The following is an 18,039-nucleotide window of genomic DNA, read 5'->3' on the forward strand; positions in this document are numbered from 1 at the left end:
AGCCAGCAGTCTGGGAGTCCGAGGTGGGTGGATTATCTGAGGTCAGGAGTTTGAGACCAGCCTTGCCAACATGGCAAAACCCTGCCTCCACAAAAAATACAAAAATTAGCCGGCATGGTGGCGTGTGCCTGTAATCCCAGCTACTCGGAAGGCTGAGGCAGGAAAATCGCTTGAACCTGGGAGGTGCATGTTGCAGTTAGCCAAGATCAAGTCACTGCACGCCAGCCTGGGCAACAGAGTGAGACTCTGTCTCTAAATAAATAAATAAGCAAAAATTAGCCAGGAGTGGTGGCAGGTGGCTATAATCCCAGCTATTCAGGAGGCTGTGGCAGGAGAATTACTTGAACCTAGGAGGTGGAGGTTGCAGTGAGCCAAGATTGTGCCACTGTACTCCAGCCTGGGTAACATGAGCAAGACTGTCAAAAAATAAAAAATACAAATATAAATAAATAAATAAATAAATCCCAAGGATGTCAAGGCATAGGTTAGCTGAACCTGTCCCACACGCCCTGTCTAGAAGATTAAGAAACAGCAAAGTCAGGGATGCTGGTGATGTTTGCCACATCGAGGTATGGAGTACAAATGTTAAGGACGCAGTAACCAATCCATTTACATCTGCCACTCCTTTCCCACTTGTTCTTCCTCCAGGCACTCCTCCTCCACTCTACCCACATGGGGCTGACCTCACCTTCAGGCTTGAGGACACATGATCCAGGGTGGGATAACAGAAGTCCTTCATCACTCTGGCCACAGTAATTGGTTCAGGAATGGCCACCTGACTCAATTCAAGCCAATGAGAATCAGTCCTGTGATTTTTGCTGTTGCTAGGGAGAAAAGAGTTGCTAAGGAGCTGTTTAGAGTCACCTTGACACAGAAAAAAACCTGACTGACGATGCATTCCAGAGGTAAGTTGAGAGATGAAAAGATATTCTAGGTCAGGTGCAGTGGCTCACACCTGTCATCCCAGCACTTTGGGAGGCTGAGGTGGGTGAAACACCTGAGGTCAGGAGTTTGAGACCATCCTGGCCAACATAGTGAAACCCTGTCTCTACTAAAAATACAAAAATTAGCCAGGTGTGGTGGTACGTGCCTATAATCCCAGCTACTCAGGAGGCTGATGCGTGGGAATCACTTGAACCTGGGAGGCAGAGACTGCAGTGAGCTGAGATGGCACCACTGCACTCCAACCTGGAGGACAGAATGAGACTGTCTCAAAAAAAAAAAAAAAATTCTCGATGAGTGTTTAACCCCCGGATCCAGCCATACCTGAAGGCAAAGAATAAGCCAATACATTCCTCCCTCCCCTTCAACACCTTTTTTTTTTTTTTTGAGCCAGAGTCTCACTCTGTCACTCAGGCTGGTGTGCAGTGATGTCATCATGGTTCACTGCAGCCTTGGTCTCCCAGGCTCAAGTGATCTGATCCTCCCACCTCAGCCTCTCAAGAAGCTGGGACTGGCCCGGCACGGTGGCTCACGCCTGTAATCCTTGCCCTTTGGGAGGCCAAGGTGGGTGGATCACCTGAGGTTAGGAGTTCAAGACCAGCTTGGCCATCATGGTGAAACCCCATATTTAAAAAAAAAAAAAAAAAATAGAAGCTGGGACCACAGGTGTACACCACCATGCCTGGTTAATTTTGGTATTTTTTATAGAGATGGGGTTTTGTCATGTTGCCCAGGTTGGTCTAAAACTTCTGAGTGTGAGCAAACTGCCCCCCTCGACCTCCCAAAGTGACGGGATTACAGGCATGAGCCACTGTGCCTGGCCTCCCTTTGCTTAAACAAGAGAGGTAGATGTCCCTGATTTTATATATATCATGTCAGGTCCCACATCTCCACCACCCCTTTCCTGGGGAGTCACAAGCCTGCTAAGAATAAGCAAGATGTTGGCAGTGAGGGCTTTATTGGGGAGGGTGACTTTGGCTTCCAGAAAAGAGGGAAGGTGGGGACCTAGTAACAATTACTATTTATTCCAAGGAGGCCCTGGCCCTGAACCCAGGGCTCCCACAGAGCAAGGGAGGTACCTGAGTCCCCCAGGACCAGGGCATCCCAAGGTATCATGGCAGCTGTGTTGTTCAAAAGGAAGTTTCGTTGAGCTTCATCTTGGGAGGCATGAGGGGAGTGCTGAGACCGGCAGAGGGCCAAGGGGCTGGTGTGGGTGGCCTTCGGAGCTCTGGCCCACTCCGCACCAGTTCCTGGCAGCGTTCCACAAAGCTGCCTCCACCACGGCGCCGGGCCTCAGCCTTCGGGGGGCTCGGGCTCCCACGCTGGCTGGACAAGGAGGTGTTGCTGGAGGCTGAGTGGAGGCTGAGGGAGTGCGGATGGTAAGTACATGTTATCACGGGGCAGCTGGGCCACTCTGCCCCCGGAGTCACCACACTGTCCCCTCTTCCTCCCATTGCACAGAGGGGGAAGTGCAGTTGTGGCTACCTGGTGAGGGAGATTCGGGGTGAGGGGCTGGGGAGAGAGCCCCACGAGGGAGCCAGTGGGGCCAGCTCACAGTGTTCCAGCTGTTCCATCAGCTCTTGCTCCGTCAGGCCACCTGCTGGGGGGCACGGAAGCAGGGTCAGGGGGCAAGACGGGGGTCATGGGGCAAGACGGGGGTCACAGGGCAAGGGCCAGGGTTGCATTGCAATGCAAGCATCCAGGGTCAGGACAGGACAAAGGAAGCAGAGATCAATGCACCGGGGTCAGAGGCTGAGACAGGGGTTGAAAAACAAGGGCAGGAAGGGATGAGGGGTAGAGAGAGGGGGTCAAAGGGTCAGAGGGCAAGAGCCTGGGAGAGAGAGCAAGAAGTCGGCTGTGGGGCATGGTTCTGGGTGAGGCTGCCGGGCTTGCGACGGGATTGGGGTGGGGCAGAGAGTACCAGGGGCCTGGCCGAGGCCGTCCATGGCGGTGGTTAAGTCCCACATGGCCAAGCTGCCATTGGCCTGGCCAGTGAGCAGGTAGCGCCGGGGCCGAGAGCCGAGCCGCCGGGAGCCCTCGCACTCCAGCACCGTGAAGGCCGTCGTGGGTGAGCCATCCACGGAGCGCACGGAGCACACCCTGGGGGGAGCATTGGGGGAGGCGGTCACCCTCGCTTTCTCACCCTTCCCGGTCCCAGCCCCCACCACTGTGGCTGCAGTTCCTGCCTCTCGGGGGCCATCCCCAATCGTTATCCATCCCTAGCCTGCTTTTCTCTCGAGTTCCAGTTGCAAGGGTCCAGCAGCCTCTCGGATACCCCCTAACCCCAAACTCCCAGGGAGTCTCCCCAGAGCTGCTGCTCTTACTGGTTCCCACTGCAGGGAAGGCCCGAGTCCCATCCCAGCTGCTCCCCGACCTCCTCCCTGGACTCCTGGCCTCCTCCCTGGACTCCTGGCCTCCCATCAAGCCCCCTTTCATCCCCTGAGCAGTGGCCGCAGCTCACTGAACAGGACAGCCTCAGCCCTTCCACAGCCTGACGAGGACTCGCCCACATCTGCGCCCCATCCTCACCTCCTGTTCTGTGCCCCAGCCCAAGAGCCCACGTGTCCTTCCCGTGTGACCTTATTTGGCCCTTCTCAGCCTCTGCACATATGGTTCCCTCAGCCTGCGGCCCCCTGCCCCTCCCTTCTTTCTTTTGCTCCTTCCCACTTGCCCTCTAGGTCTCTGCTCAAAGTCCCTTCTTCCAGAACTTCCTCCTTTCCCAGCTGAAGCAAGGCTCCTAAAGCTCCCTGGGCCACCTCCATCCCACCCCGACCCCTCTGCCCGGACCTCCCATCCCACCCTCACCCCTCTGCCCGGACCTCCCATCCCACCCTCACCCCTCTGCCCAGGCCCCCCATCCCGCCCTCACCCCTCTGCCCGGACCCCCCATCTCGCCCTCACCCCTCTGCCTGTGCCCCCAGCCTGGCCCTGACTGCAATGGGCTGGCACTGTTCCAGGTCACTCCCACCCACACCTGTCACACCTTTAATACCTCCCGCCCCAAACCCACCAGGCCTGTTCTCCCTCCCAGCCTTTGTTCCTTCAATGTTGCTTGGCTGGGACCCCTTTATGGCCTCAGTGACCTGGCTGGCATCTTGCCTTCTCCCCTGACCTCCCCCCTGTTGGACAGGACAGTCCTCACCGCTGCCCAGTAGATGAGAGACGCACGAAGAGCTGGCTGGCGCTGGGCACCACCTTCTGGATGAACACTTGCTGGTCATCCCGCTCGCCATAGGGGCCTGGGACAGACAGGGGCGGGAGTCAGGGCCAGCTGGGGTCCCCTGGGCCTCAGACTCCCTTCCGCACTGATGAAACCCACCACCCCAAGACCCCGATCCCGTCCCCAAGCTGTTGGAGTTGGGCAGGGCAAGAGAGGGCTGAGGGTTGCGGCAGCCAGTGGAGCTCAGGTGCCTCAAGGATCGGGACATCCCAATCGTTGCAGGCTCCTGGGTCAGGTGGCAGCAAGTGGGAATCAGTGGAGGTCAACAGGGGTCAGGTAGGGGGGTCAGTGGGGTGCAGGGGCCAGAAGTCAGTAGGCACCAATGTCGTTGCCGGCACTGCAGCCGCCATGCCCGTCGGCCGACTCCAGTGCCAAGATCTTGAAGGAAGCGAGTGGGGTGGAGCCGGGCTGGGTGGAAATCATGCCTCGGAAGCGAGTCACAGACCACGTCCGCACGTGGTTGTTGTCGGCACAGACTGAGGGGCGCAGGGAGGGCAGAAGGTCAGGCCTGCTGCAGGCTCAATGCACCCACCCTCCAGAGCCCCAGGACAGCCCGGTTTCAGGAGGGTCAGGCTTTCCTGAGTCCTCCCCTTTCAGACAGCACTCTCCTCCCCAGAATTCCAATTTTTTTTTTTCTTAAGCCTCCAGTGGAACAGAATTCCAAATGTTAAAAACCCTGTTGCCGCCAGGCACGGTGGCTCACGCCTGTAATCCCAGCACTTTGGGAGGCTGAAGCGGGCGGATCACAAGGTCAAGAGATGGAGACCATCCTGGCCAACATGATGAAACCACATCTCTACTGAAAATACAAAAATTAGCTGAGCGTGGTGGCGTGCGCCTGTAGTTCCAGCTACTCGGCAGGCTGAGGCAGCAGTATCACTTGGACGGAGAGGCGGAGGTTGCAGTGAGCCAAAATCATGCCAGTGCACTCCAGTCGGGGCAACAGAGTGAGATCCCGTCTCAAAAAAAAAAAAAAAAAACAAAAAAAAACAAAAAAAAACCCAGTTGCCCCTGCCTCAAGAAATGTTCCAGAGCCTGGTCTCACCTACCCCTGTCCTCTGCCCCACGCTGGTCCTGGTCCATTTTGTCAAGCCTGAACCATGTCAGCACCCCGCTCCCAGAGGCCCCTACTCCTCCCGTCCTATCCGCGTAGTGTGTTCCCACGGGCAGCCAGGTGGAGCCTGTGGATGCCTGAGTGTAGCCGTGTCCCTCCCCTGCTCAGAGCCCTCTGTGGCTCCTGCCCTTGTCACCTGCATACCCTCATCTCCCCCCATTCTCCCCTCATTCACTCTGTTCCAGGCACAAGGGGCTCCCTGCGCTTCCTCAGACATCCTCACCTCAGAGCCTTTGCAATGTCTGTTCCCTCTGCCTGAATGCTTGTCCCCACTGATCTACACTGCTCATTCCATTATTTCTGTTGAAAGGTCCTTCCTCAGGCCTTCCCTAAATGACCCGTCTCCAGCAACTTCACACTGTCTAGCCACACACAACTTCATGTTTGTTCACACCCCTTATCACTGCCTGGTGTTGAGTTAGATTATTTTATTAGTATTTTATTTTATGAGACAGAGTCTTGCTTTGCTGCCTGGGCTGGAGAGCAGGGGTGCAATCATCACTGACTACAGCCCCTGACTCTCGGGTCAGGTGATTCCCTCCGCCTCAGCCTCCCAAGGAGCAGGGACCACAGGTGCGAGCCACCACATTGGCTAATTTTTAAAAAAATTTTTTTGTAGAAACACCGTCTCACTTTGTTGTCTAGGTTGGTCTCACACTCCTGGCCTTAAGCAATTCTCCCAGCTTGGCCTCCCAAAGTGCTGAGCCGCTGTGCTCCCCCTGATTTGCATTTTTCTTTATTTAGAGATGGAGTCCCACTCTGTTGCCCGGCTGGAGTGCAGTGGCACCATCTTGGCTCACTGCAATCTCCGCCTCCCAAGTTCAAGCAATTCTCCCGCCTCGGCCTCCCGAGTAGCTGGGATGACAGGTGCGTGTTACCACACATGGCTAATTTTTTATATTTTTGGTAGAGATGGGCTTTCACCAGGTTGGCCAGGCTGGTCTCAAACTCTTGACCTCAAGTGATCCACCCACCTTGGCCTCCCAAAGTGCTGGGGTTATAGGTGTGAGCAACCGCACCTGGCCACTGATTTCCATTTTTATTTATTTATTGTTTGCCATCCCTGCTAGAATGTCAGTTCTACAAGGGCAGGGACTTGGCCTGTCTTGCTCATCACTGTATCCCCTATGCCTGGCAAACAGTGTGTGCCCCATAAATCCTTAGTGAATTGCTGGATTCACTAACACACACAGATTCACTCTTCCCCAGACGGATCCCCTTACGGTATTCTCTCACTTCTGCAATGACAGCCCCATCCCAGGTCAGTCCTCTCCCCGAGAGCTCTCTTCCTACACAATGTCCCTCCCCAGTGGAAATTCTCATCCTCCTTCCTCCACACTCCCATCTGAGCCGTCTCTCCCAGCACCTCCAGCAGCCCAGGGAGGCTCACCTGAAATGAGGTGCTTCTCTGACAGCATGATCTTGGTGACAGGGCTGCGGTGCACAGTGAAGGTCTGGAAGAGCTGAGGCCCTGAGCCCACCGTCTCCGGGTGCTGCACGATGACCCGCACGCCCCCCGAGCTGGTGCCGTAAGCGATCTCAATCCAGTTCCCACTGTCACCTGGTGAGGGGCCAAGGATGAAGAGATGGCCTGGGCCACAGAGACAGGAACCAGGGCACAGAGAAGGAGACAGGCACGGAACAGAGATACAGTCAGAAAGCAAGGAGAAGTGGGGCACGGTGGCTCACGCCTGTAATCCCAGCACTTTGGGAAGCTGCGGTGGGTGGATCACCTGAGGTCAGGCGTTCGAGACCAGCCTGGCCAGTGTGGTAAAACCCTGACTCTACTAAAAATACAAAAATTAGCCAGGTGTGGTGGTGTGTGCCTGTAGTCCCAGCTACTCATGAGGCTGAGGCACGAGAATTGCTTGAACCCAGGAGGTAGAGGTTGCAGTGAGCCCAGATGGCGCCACTGTACTCCAGCCTTGGCAACAGAGCGAGACTCTGTCTCAAAACAAACAAAAAAAAAAAAAAGAAGAAGAAGAAAAGACAGAGTCGAATCTGCTGCCCCCTGATAAACCCCCTGGGTCATGCCACACAAGCTAGGGGACAGCTGCAGGCTGGGGCTGGGGCTGGCTGGTGACAGCACCAGGGAAGCCGGGTCATAGCTTACTGGTCTTGGGGGTGAGGTAGACACTGAGGGCGGTGACCCCATCCTCTGCCGGGTCCCGGTAGAGCTCGCTGACCAGGAGGTCGTTGTCTTTCATGCGCAAGGGGAACTTCTGCACATCTGAGGTGGGCAGAGAGGGCGGAGTGGATTTGTTCCACATGCCCCGGCCTGTCTCCCTCCCTTCCCCTCTACCCGGGGAGGCTCTCAGGCACCCAGGATGCGGGCTGCTGCTCACCCACGTAGTAGATCGAGCCATTGTTGCAGCCCAGGAGGAGGAAGGAGCCTGCTGCGTCATAACTGGTGATGGGCTGAATCTCCTGGACCTGGGGGTGGGGCAGGACAAGCTGCGGCCGGGAGCCCTTCCGCTCCTTTGCTTCTGTGGTGACGCCCCACAGAGGATGGGCCCTCTCTTCCCCTCCAGAACCCACCCACTGCTCCCCAGCCCCAGCCCCCGCCCCCCAGGCCGACCTCTGTCCCCATCTTTTTCCCTCCCTTCCTCCCTTTTGTGCATCTCTCTCTCTGACTCTTGGCCTCTCCTGGAATCCGTACTCTTTAAAGTTTTAATTTTTTTGTAAAGACAGAGTCTTATTATGTTGCCCAGGCTGGTGTCAAACTCCTGGGCTCAAGCCATCCCCGTCTCAGCCTCCCAAAGTGCTGGGATTACGCGTGGGAGTCACCGCACCCGGCCTTGATGCTATACTTCTGACATGACTCTAATTCATCTCCCTTTACCTCTCTAAGTTCCTCCGTCTGCCACAGTAGTTCAATTTGGTTTGACTCTGTCTACCCTTCTCTGTCACCTCTTTCTGATTTTCTATTTTTATTTGCTCAGTTTTCTCCCACTCTGTCTCTTTCTCGGCCTCTGTCTTTCTCCCAAAGCCATCCTCCCACCTCAGCCTCCCGAAGTGCTGGGATGACAGGTGTGGGCCACTGAGCCAGGCCAGTTCCTGTCTCTTCCAGCATCTCCCCTAACCTGCTCTCTCACCCAGTCCCAAGAGAATCCTCCCTCTCCCTTTTCAAATCCATTCATGCTTCATGTGGGCTCTGCAGCCCCTCCTCCAGGAAGGCTTCCCTGATGCTCTTAGGCCTTTATCACGGACATCCCCAGGCTCTAGCCAGCTGCTGATTCTCTGGCTTCCTCCAGGTTTAGGGGGTGGGGGTGGGGACAGAAGCGAACCCCTCCCTGGGTCTGTACAATCTGAAAAACTGGGAAGGGAACTCTGACCTGCCAGTGCTTGGTGACGGCATTCCACACCCCGATGCGCCCCGTGTGGCTTGTAGCAATGAGCTGGTTCCCAACGAAGAACAAGGCTTCCACAGGCACCCCCAGATGGAAGACCCCTGCAGTGTGCAAAAGGGGTTCAGCTGGAACCCTGCCTCATGGAAGAGGAGAGGTGGGAGGAAGAACTCCAAGGACCAGAGGACTCAGTAGGATCACAGAATCCTCGAAGGACAGAAGATTCCATCAAGGGCTGGGTACAGTGGTTCGCACCTGTAATCCCAGCACTTTGAGGTGGGCAGATCACTTGAGGCTAGGAGTTCGAGACTGGCCTGGCCAACATGGTGAAAACCCATCACTACTAAAAATATAAAAATTACCTGAGTGTGGTAGTGCACACCTGTAGTCTCAGCTACTTGGGAGGCTGAAGCAGGAGAACTGCTTGAGCCCGGGAGGCAGAGGTTGTGGTAAGCCAAGTTTGCACCACTGCACTCCAGTCTAGACAACAGATCAAGACTCAATGTCAATAAAAATAATAATAATTTTTAAAAAGTAAAGATTCCAGCAGGAATTATGAAGAATAAAGTAGGCCAGAAGATTTCTGATGGGGTGTGGGATTCTAAAGGGGACTGGAATTCTAACAGCACTGAGCTTTGCAACAAGGCAAAGAAAACCTCCAGTGGTGGCAAGGGATTCTTACGAGGGCCGACATTTATTTGCAGGCACATTAATAAGTCAGAGATTTGTTGTTGTGGCTTTGAGACAGGGTCTTGCTCCATTTCCCAGGCTGGAGTGTGGTGTTGCAGTCATGGCTCACATAGCTCACTGCAGCCCCGAACTCTTGGCTTCAAACAATCCTCCTGCCATGGTCTCCCAAAGTGCTGGGACTACAGGTGTGAGCTGCTGTGCCCAGCTGTAAGTCAGATATTTCTTTTTTTTTTTTTTCTGAGATGGAGTCTCACTATGTCACCCGGGCTGGAATGCAGTGGTGCGATCTCAGCTCACTACAACCTCTGCCTCTGAGGTTCCAGTGATTCTCCTGCCTCAGTCTCCTGAATAGCTGGGACTACAGGCACGCCACCACACCCCGCTAATTTTTTGTATTTTTAAAGATGGGGTTTCGTGTAGGCCAGGGGCATCTCGAACTCCTGACCTCAAGTGATCTGCCCACCTCAGCCTCCCAAAGTGCTGGGATTACAAGCGTGAGCCACTGTACAAGGCCAAGTCAGAGATTTCTTTTTTTTTTTTTTTTGAGACGGAGTCTCGCTCTTGTTACCCAGGCTGGAGTGCAATGGCGCAATCTCGGCTCACCGCAACCTCCGTCTCCTGGGTTCAGGCAATTCTCCTGCCTCAGCCTCCCGAGTAGCTGGGACTACAGGCACGTGCCACCATGCCCAGCTAATTTTTTGTAGTTTTAGTAGAGACGGGGTTTCACCATGTTGACCAGGATGGTCTCGATCTCTTGACCTCATGATCCACCCGCCTTGGCCTCCCAAAGTGCTGGGATTACAGGCTTGAGCCACCGCGCCCGGCCCAAGTCAGAGATTTCTAATGGTGATACAGAATGGCTCATTCTAACAAAATGAAGAGATCTAACTGGGCAGGGAATTCTGATGGAGGGAGAATTGTATGTGGTTGTACGTGGGTGGATTTTTCTAAGAAGCCAAGGAATTCTAACAGGATATAGAATTCTGAAGGGCTAGAGCATTCTAATGACACAAAGAGATCTAATGGGGCAGACAATTCTTATGGGTTTGAGAATTTCATTGTGAGTTTTATTTTTTGTTTTTTTGAGACAGTCTTGCTCTGTCACCAGGCTGGAGTGCAGTGGCTCGATCTCAGCTTACTGCAACCTCTGCCTCCTGGGTTCAAGTGATTCTCCTGCCTCAGCCTCCTGAGTAGCTGGGACTACAGGCATGTGTCACCGCGCCCAGCTAATTTTTGTAGAGACAGGGTTTCACCATGTTGGCCAGGATGGTCTTGATCTCCTGAGGTCAAGATCCATGCGCCTCGGCCTCCCCAAGTGCTGGGATTACAGGCCTAAGCCACCTCACCCGGCCTGAGGTGGGTTATTTTAATGGGCCGTAGAATTTAAAGGACAGAGGGTTCTGGAAAAGGCTTGAGGCCATACCTATCTCGGAGCCACCACCTTCCACCTGCAGAGCCCACAGCAGGATCTCACTGCAGGTGGCTGCTGCCACCATCTTGTCATGTTCACCCAAAGCCCCACCGGGCACCCGGGCTGTGAGCGCCAGTCGTTCGATGGGCCAGTCCAGGCGGGGACTGGAAAACACCAGCTGCCAGCCAGAGGCTTCCTTCAGCCTGCAGGGTTGAGGTGACATCAGCAACCCTCACTGCATGCCCTCCCTGTCAACAGGGCTGCGACCTCCTGCCACTCCCTCCCCAAGCACCTGTAGCAGACCAGAAACTGGGTATAGGCCACGGCGATCCAGTTATGGTGCCCACACACCAGGCGCACCATCCCCGGCTCCTCAGGTTGCCCTTGAGGGGAAGAGCGGGGATCAGAAGAGGGTCACAGGGGACCCACAGCTTCCCCAACCTCCCACAAGATAGAAATGTACCTGAGGGTGAGGGAGGGGCCTTCTCATCCAGCATTCGGCCCAGCAGCCCTGCATTCCCAAGGTTGGGGGGCATCGTGTTGCTCCGTCGGACAGGGGCCGGGCGCCCTCCTAGCTGCTGAGGCCCCAGTAGGCTGTGCCGGTTCCGCCGCTTCACCGGGAACGCTAGAGAACAAGAGGTGGAGTAACAGTCATGGTAATCGTGGCCGTCACATAGCAAGCACTTAAAATATGGCAGTGACTGATTTCCCCATGTGTGGGACATAGTCTCTGGGTGAAGATTTTAGGTGGGGCAGTGACGTGGCAAGAAATGACACTGAACCACACAGCAAATTACAGCCCTTTCAGTTCCCTTGAGCCTTTTGGTTTTTTTGGAGTTGCAGTTTTGCTCTTGTCGCCCAGGCTGGAGTGCAGCAGTGTAACCTCAGCTCACTGCGGCCTCCGAATCCCAGGTTCAAGTGATTCTCCTGCCTCCGTCTCCCAAGTAGCTGGGATTACAAGCACCTGCCATGACACGTGGCTAATCTTTTGTATTTTTGGGAGACACGGGGGTTTCACCATGTTGGCCAGGCTGGTCTCTTAACTCCTGACATCAGGTGATCCGCCCACCTCAGCCTCCCAAAGTGCTGGGATTACAGGTGTGAGTCACCGCACCTGGCCCTAATTTTCCCTTTTAACAAATAGAAGACTGCACCGTTGGCAAGCAATAGCATCTAGCCAGAGTTGTTTTTTGCTTTGTTTTGTTTTGAGATAGCATCTCGCTCTGTCACGCAGGCTGGGATGTAATTCGAGATCATAGCTTACTGTAGCCTTGACCTCCGGGCTCAAGCGATCCTCCCGAATAGCTGCAACCCCAGGTGCACCCCACCACACCTGAATTATTTTTTTATTTTTATTTTTATTTTTGAGACGGAGTCTCTCTCTGTTGCCCATGCTGGAGTGCAGTGGTGCGATCTCGGCTCACTGCAACCTCCACCTCCTTAGTTAAAGCAATTCTCGGCCTCAGGCTCCTGAGTAGCTGGGATTACAGGCACCCACCACCACGCCGGGCTAATTTTTGTGTTTTAGTAGAGATGGGTTTCACCATCGTGGCCAGACTGGTCTTAAACTCCTGACCTCGTAAATCCACCCACTTTGGCCTCCCAAAGTGCTGGGACCACAGGCGTATTTTTTATTCTTAGCAGAGAAAAGCTCTTGCTATGTTACCTGGGCTGGTTTTAAACTCCAGGTCTCAAGCGATCCACCTGCCTCAGCCTCCAAACTGCTGGGATTACAGGTGTGAGCCACTGCTCCAGGCCTCGCCAGAGTTTAACGACACTGCTCTGTTTGGATTTTATTTTCATGTTTACTTTGTATTTGTGATATAAAGCTTGTATTTAAAATGACTTTTTTTTTTTTTTTTTAAGCCGGGCATGGTGGTGGAGCTGAGGTGGGAGAATGGTTTGAACCTGAGAGGCAGAGGTTGCAGTGAGCCAAGATGGCACCACCGCACTCCAGTCTGGGCGACAGAGCCAGACCTTGTCTCAAATAAGTAAATAAATAAATAAAGTAATTAATTAATTAATTTAAAAAATGATTGTTTTTGGAAAACATGGATAAAACTAAGTTGGAAAAATACTACTACAGGTCTTTATATCTGGCAAATCTCATGAAGGTAGCAGGTACCGACAGCAGTTAGGGAAATAAAGCTGTAGATGAAAGGCCGGGCGCGGTGGCTCAAGCCTGTAATCCCAGCACTTTGGGAGGCCGAGGCAGGTGGATCATGAAGTCAAGAGATCGAGACCATCCTGGTCAACAAGGTGAAACCCCGTCTCTACTAAAAATACAAAAATTAGCTGGGCATGATGGTGCATGCCTGTAGTCCCAGCTACTCGGGAGGCTGAGGCCGGAGAATTGCTTGAACCCGGGAGGCGGAGGTTGCGGTGAGCCGAGATCGCGCCATTGCACTCCAGCCTGGGTAACGAGAGCGAAACTCCGTCTCAAAAAAAAAAAAAAAAAAAAAAGCTGTAGATGAAATTTCCCTACTCTTGTTCCTTCTACCAGTTAGAAAAGCCTAGTCCCAATAACCACTGGGGCCATAGCTTCCATGGCCAGTGGGATGGCTATCATGGGCATTATGGTCAATAACTTCCCATTAACATTTCTCCCCTCCGTGCAAACAATCCCAGGTCTTCCAAAGCCCCCCTACAAAGAAACCAAATCTGGCCTACAACTCCCATGGGGCTCCAGAGCATCCTTCTGAGCCTCAAGAGCTAGCTGGCCCACTGCCTCATGGGAAATGATATTTCCGACTTCCTTTCCAAGCATCAGCCCAAGCATCTGATAGGGAACTACACCTCCCATTGTGTCTCAGGGTTCACAACACAGGCACCCAAGAGTTGCGGCCTTATGAGAAATGTAGTCTTTAGTCCACCTCCACACCCCTCCCTTCCATTAGGAGTGCCCACCTGGTGGGGGCAGGTAACCATTGAAGAGGACGTTTCCACAAGAAGATCGATCCAACTCCTCTCGAAGCTGCAAGCGACGAACTGCAACGGGAGGACTTAAAGGCTGGGACTTAGGGGGATGCTAAGGCTACCCCATTTCCCCCTTTCTGTCTCTCTCTACACAGAATACCAGTACTCCCCTCAGTACCAATACAGACCCAGGACCATACCCAGTGCTCGCAGCTCCACCACAGCCCTCTTTCAGAAGAGAAGGGGAAGAGGGGCAGGCAGCATCACTACAGAGTTGGTTTCTATACAATGAGGATGATAGTTGGGGGCCCCCACTTACCCAGAGGAGTGAGCCCATAGAACTGGGCTTCATGGAGGAGGCTGGAACCGTGGACACCCCTGGGTAGTAGAATTGACTAGAGGTCAGGATCCAGGGGGTGGGGGTGAGCAGAGAATTCTGAGGGGGAAATGTTCAAAACTGCACAGAGAATGTAAAGGAGTAGAAAGTTTTGATGGAATCAAGATTCTAAGGAGTGATGATATGGGTGGAGGAAGGGGTGTGTGTGTGTGTGTGTGTGTGTGTGTGTGTAGGGAGAAATTGAAGGACTTAATTTTAACATGATCAAGGTTCTCATGAAGTTTTGCTTATTTGTTTTTTTAGAGATGGGGTCTCGCTCTGTTGCCTAGACTGGTCTCCAAATCCTGGGCTCAAGTAAGCCTCCCACCTCAGCCTCTCAAAGTGCTGGGATTACAGTCTTGAGCAACCCCACCGCGCTAAGCCTGTGATTAAGGTTCTGAATGAGAATTCTAAAAGAATGGAGCTCAAGTGGGCATTCGAGGAAATGAAAGAACTTCGCAGGGGGTGAAGACAGGGAAGGACTCCCTCCCCTTTTTCCATGCCAACCTGGGGTCCAACTCTTTGGTGCGCAGGAAGTTGAGGATGGGAGCAAAGACTGTAGGGTCCCTGTCGATGAAGATCTGCGGGAAAGGGGAGCAGAGGATGGATGGGGTAAAGGGCAGGACTGAGTAGGGGTCCTGCCCATTTTCCGACCCCAACCCCTCCCCCGTCCCATTTCAGTTCTTGTCCGACTTACTGCTCCAGTCTCATCTTTCAGCGTCGAGATGCGTCCGCTCAGAAGACTGCAGGGAAGGGACACCGAGCAGGCGTCACGGGCGGGGGTAGTGGATATTAGGTCTCCCAAGCCCTCTCCATCCCCCCTACCCTCGTCCCAAACTCGCTCTCCCGATCACCTGGAGAAGAAGGAGTCTGGGATCCAGGTGAGCGTCTGGCGAGAGGTACTGAATCTGGGCGGGGAAGTAGAGGAGCGGGTGAGGAATGCGGTCCCCTCCCGCAGAATCCAGGGTTTCCTCCCCTCCCTTCCCCCGGCGTTTTTCCAGGCTCTCGCGCTTCCAACAGGGGGCGGAGCAACCCTTGATGGACAAGGATTTTCCCCAGGAGAGGCGGGTAGGGTACTCCCACCCCGCTTCCCGCCCCCAAGGATGGGACCTCAGGAATCTCCCACACTCACCTCTTGCCTCCCACATTCAGATGAATCACTTCCCCGGGAGGCCCCCTAATCGGGACCCCCTCGGCTGCAGTAGTCGCCGCTGCCATGGCCCCCGGGCGAGCCGGCTGGCCCTCACCCACTTCCGGGTGTGCACCCGGACCCCGCCCCCACTGGCTGCTCATTGGGCTAGAGACTCCAGAGGTCACTGGCGATTGGACAGAACGCGTGCCCATCGAGGTTAACTTTTCCGCCTCCTTAAAGGGGTCCGCCTTTCCTGGACTGGACGGGGCGGACCCGGTGTCTCCTTTGGGGAAGTTTATTACGAAGCATAACAAAATATTCTCTGTCCCTCTAGGTTCTTGTTTTAGGTATGGCATCTAGGTGCATCGTCAAGGGGCGTGTGTTTAGACCCGAAATTAAGTACACATAAAGAGGTACATCTAGATGTTCTCCGCATCCACACTACCCCCGTGCCCCCTCCCCATCCCACATCCACTCCCACAGCCACCACAGCCCTCCTTTCAATCCTGCCAGACGCAGCCCAGAAAACCCAAACAAAGTAGCATAGACCGTCAAAGCCAAAGGGTTTATTATAGGTACATACAGTGTGCGCCCGTCACACCGCCCCACACTCCCGGGCCCCAGCGGCTTCTCCAGGCGGCCATGGGGGCTGCCCACAACCCAGTCCCCCCACTCCCCAGGGAGGTGCTCCAGCCAGAAGCATGCAGGGGGAGGGCTTCCCCTCGCCCCTCCCCTCATGAAGTGGCATTTACAACTGGAGGGGGGAGGAGAGAGGAACAGTTTTGAGCTTTGACGCTCCTCCCATTAAAAGCCTTCGCGGATGCGGGGCGGGGGAGGAGGAGGTCGACGTTTTGCAAAAATAAACTAAGTCAGGAATTAACCGCATGGCTCTGAGGCGGCAGAGTGCAGGGGCTAAGGCCCCTTAACTCCCCCCTCCCAGACAGAGATCAAGGCAGCATTGGAAGTGAGGTAAAGGCGGGGAGGGGGTGTCCCCTCCCTACCCCCTAGCACCCTGGATGGTCCAGGGGACCTCACCAGCGCCCCCATGCCCATCCCTAGGGCGGAAAGGGGGGCAGGATTTATCGCCCCCACCACCCCAGCTTCTTGGGGCAGGATCTGCAGATAGGGGCAGGGGGCTTGGCTCAACTGGCCCCCTGCCCACCCCCATCAAGCTCAGTTATTGCATAAAAATAAGGGAGCCCCAGCACCTGGGGTGGGGGTGGTGAGTGGGAAGGGGCCGAAATATGGCTATAGGGGCAGCAATCTCCCCACCAATTCTTGGGGTGCAGGAGAAGTCCCCTCCTTTCCAGTGCCCACCATGTCACGCGTCCTCAGTGTTGGAACTAGGGGCTCCCGCCCCTGTGGAAAAAAAAGTGTCTTTGTGCCCACAGTGCGGAAAAGAGGGGCGACGAGATGTGTCAGGCCATGGGAATGGGAAGTCACTTCCTGCGCCCACTGGCCCTGCGGTCTCCGCCTTCCCTCTTGGGATTGCCTTCGTCTGTGGATGAAGTAGTGGGTAGTGTCTGGCTCCAGCGGGCGATCTCTGCGTGTTCCGCCACTGAGACAGACACAGCCTCCAGCCAGCCATTCATCTCCTCCTGAGGGAAGAAACAGGGCACAGAGTCCGTATTTGGAAGAAAGAAGCTGGAATAATAGGTGAATCTCAGATCAGACTACCCTCTCTGAAATTCGGTTTTCTCATCCATTAAAAAGGGATGATGATGATGCAGTTACATGGCAATGTGTGTCAGGCTCCGTTCCAAACACTTTAGTGGATGAATTCCCTTAAACCTATGCAATAGGACTAAATATACTTCCTACTACACAGATAAATGGCATAAACCAACAATAATAATATGGGCCGGCACTACCAGAGCACTTGACATTTACCAGGCCCTGTGCTAAGTATCAATTTATCATGTAGCAATTAAATATGGAGCAATTTAATTCTCACAATAACCCTATTATAAGAAACTTTTTAATTTTTTTGAGACAGAGTCTTGCTTTGTCCCCAGGCTGGAGTGCAGTGGCTCGATCTTGGCTCACCGCAACCTCTGCCTCCCAGGCTCAAGGGATTCTCATGCCTCAGTCTCTCAAGTATCTGGGACTACAGGCACATGCCACCATGCCTGGCTACTTTTTGTATTTTTAGTAGATACGGGGTTAACCCTTTGCAATTCTGCACCTCTGGTCCTCTGCACTTGCAGTTCCCTCTACCTAGATCACCCACTCCCTCTTGTTTTTGAGACAGAATCTCACTCTGTCCCCCAGCCTGGAGTGCAGTAGCACAACCATGGCTCATTGTAGCCTTGGCCTCCCTGGTTCAGATGATCCTTCCACTCGGCCTCCCAAGTAGCTGGGACTACAGGCATGTGACACAACCCTTGGCTAATTTATTATTATTATTTGTAGAGATGGGATCTCTCTGGGTTGCCCAGGCTGGTCTTGAACTGGGCTCAGGCAGTCTTCTGCTTAGCCTCCCAAAGTGCTGGGATTACAGGCATGAACCAAGATGCACGACCTGAATCACCCCCTTTTTTTAGACCTCCGGCCCTATGAATCACTTTTTTTTTTTTTTTGAGACGGAGTTTCGCTCTTGTTACCCAGGCTGGAGTGCAATGGCGCGATCTCGGCTCACCACAACCTCCGCCTCCTGGGTTCAGGCAATTCTCCTGCCTCAGCCTCTTGAGTAGCTGGGATTACAGGCACGCGCCACCATGCCCAGCTAATTTTTTGTATTTTTAGTAGAGACGGGGTTTCACCATGTTGACCAGGATGGTCTCGATCTATTGACCTCGTGATGATCCACCCGCCTCGGCCTCCCAAAGTGCTGGGATTACAGGTTTGAGCCACCGCGCCCGGCCTTTTTTTTTTTTTTTTTTTTTTTTGAG

General features: G+C 54.0%; 2 protein-coding genes across 4 annotated transcripts in view; both read right to left on the reverse strand.

Moving 5' to 3' along the window:
- Nucleotides 1-1,881: 1,881 nt before the first annotated feature.
- Nucleotides 1,882-15,295, reverse strand: SHKBP1 (SH3KBP1 binding protein 1). 3 transcript variants are annotated; one of them, XM_032248737.1, is made up of 18 exons: nucleotides 15,149-15,295; nucleotides 14,871-14,924; nucleotides 14,714-14,759; nucleotides 14,524-14,597; nucleotides 13,960-14,018; nucleotides 13,632-13,712; nucleotides 11,188-11,349; nucleotides 11,017-11,107; nucleotides 10,737-10,927; nucleotides 8,612-8,727; nucleotides 7,622-7,709; nucleotides 7,390-7,506; nucleotides 6,667-6,837; nucleotides 4,483-4,638; nucleotides 4,085-4,181; nucleotides 2,864-3,042; nucleotides 2,428-2,542; nucleotides 1,882-2,304 (listed from the first exon to the last, which is right to left on the reverse strand). In XM_032248737.1, the coding sequence occupies exons 1-18, from the start codon at nucleotides 15,232-15,234 to the stop codon at nucleotides 2,073-2,075; spliced, it is 2,115 nt and encodes a 704-aa protein (XP_032104628.1). In that variant the 5' UTR covers nucleotides 15,235-15,295; the 3' UTR covers nucleotides 1,882-2,072. The 3 variants fall into 3 exon arrangements, with proteins under 3 accessions (XP_032104628.1, XP_032104627.1, XP_032104626.1); XM_032248736.1 differs by having other exon boundaries at nucleotides 2,428-2,539; nucleotides 8,612-8,763; XM_032248735.1 differs by having other exon boundaries at nucleotides 8,612-8,763.
- Nucleotides 15,296-15,696: 401 nt separating this feature from the next.
- Nucleotides 15,697-18,039, reverse strand: part of LOC116530611 (spectrin beta chain, non-erythrocytic 1-like) — a 7,943-nt gene continuing 5,600 nt past the window's right edge. The window contains exon 5 of the mRNA XM_032248739.1: nucleotides 15,697-16,746. Coding sequence (XP_032104630.1) covers nucleotides 16,588-16,746 — 159 coding nt within the window. The 3' untranslated portion in view covers nucleotides 15,697-16,587. The remainder of the gene's footprint in view (nucleotides 16,747-18,039) is intronic.

This window comes from Sapajus apella, unplaced genomic scaffold (assembly GCF_009761245.1).
Source record: "Sapajus apella isolate SASKATOON/1434 unplaced genomic scaffold, GSC_monkey_1.0 scaffold68, whole genome shotgun sequence".
In the NCBI taxonomy this organism is placed as follows: Eukaryota; Metazoa; Chordata; class Mammalia; order Primates; family Cebidae; genus Sapajus; species Sapajus apella.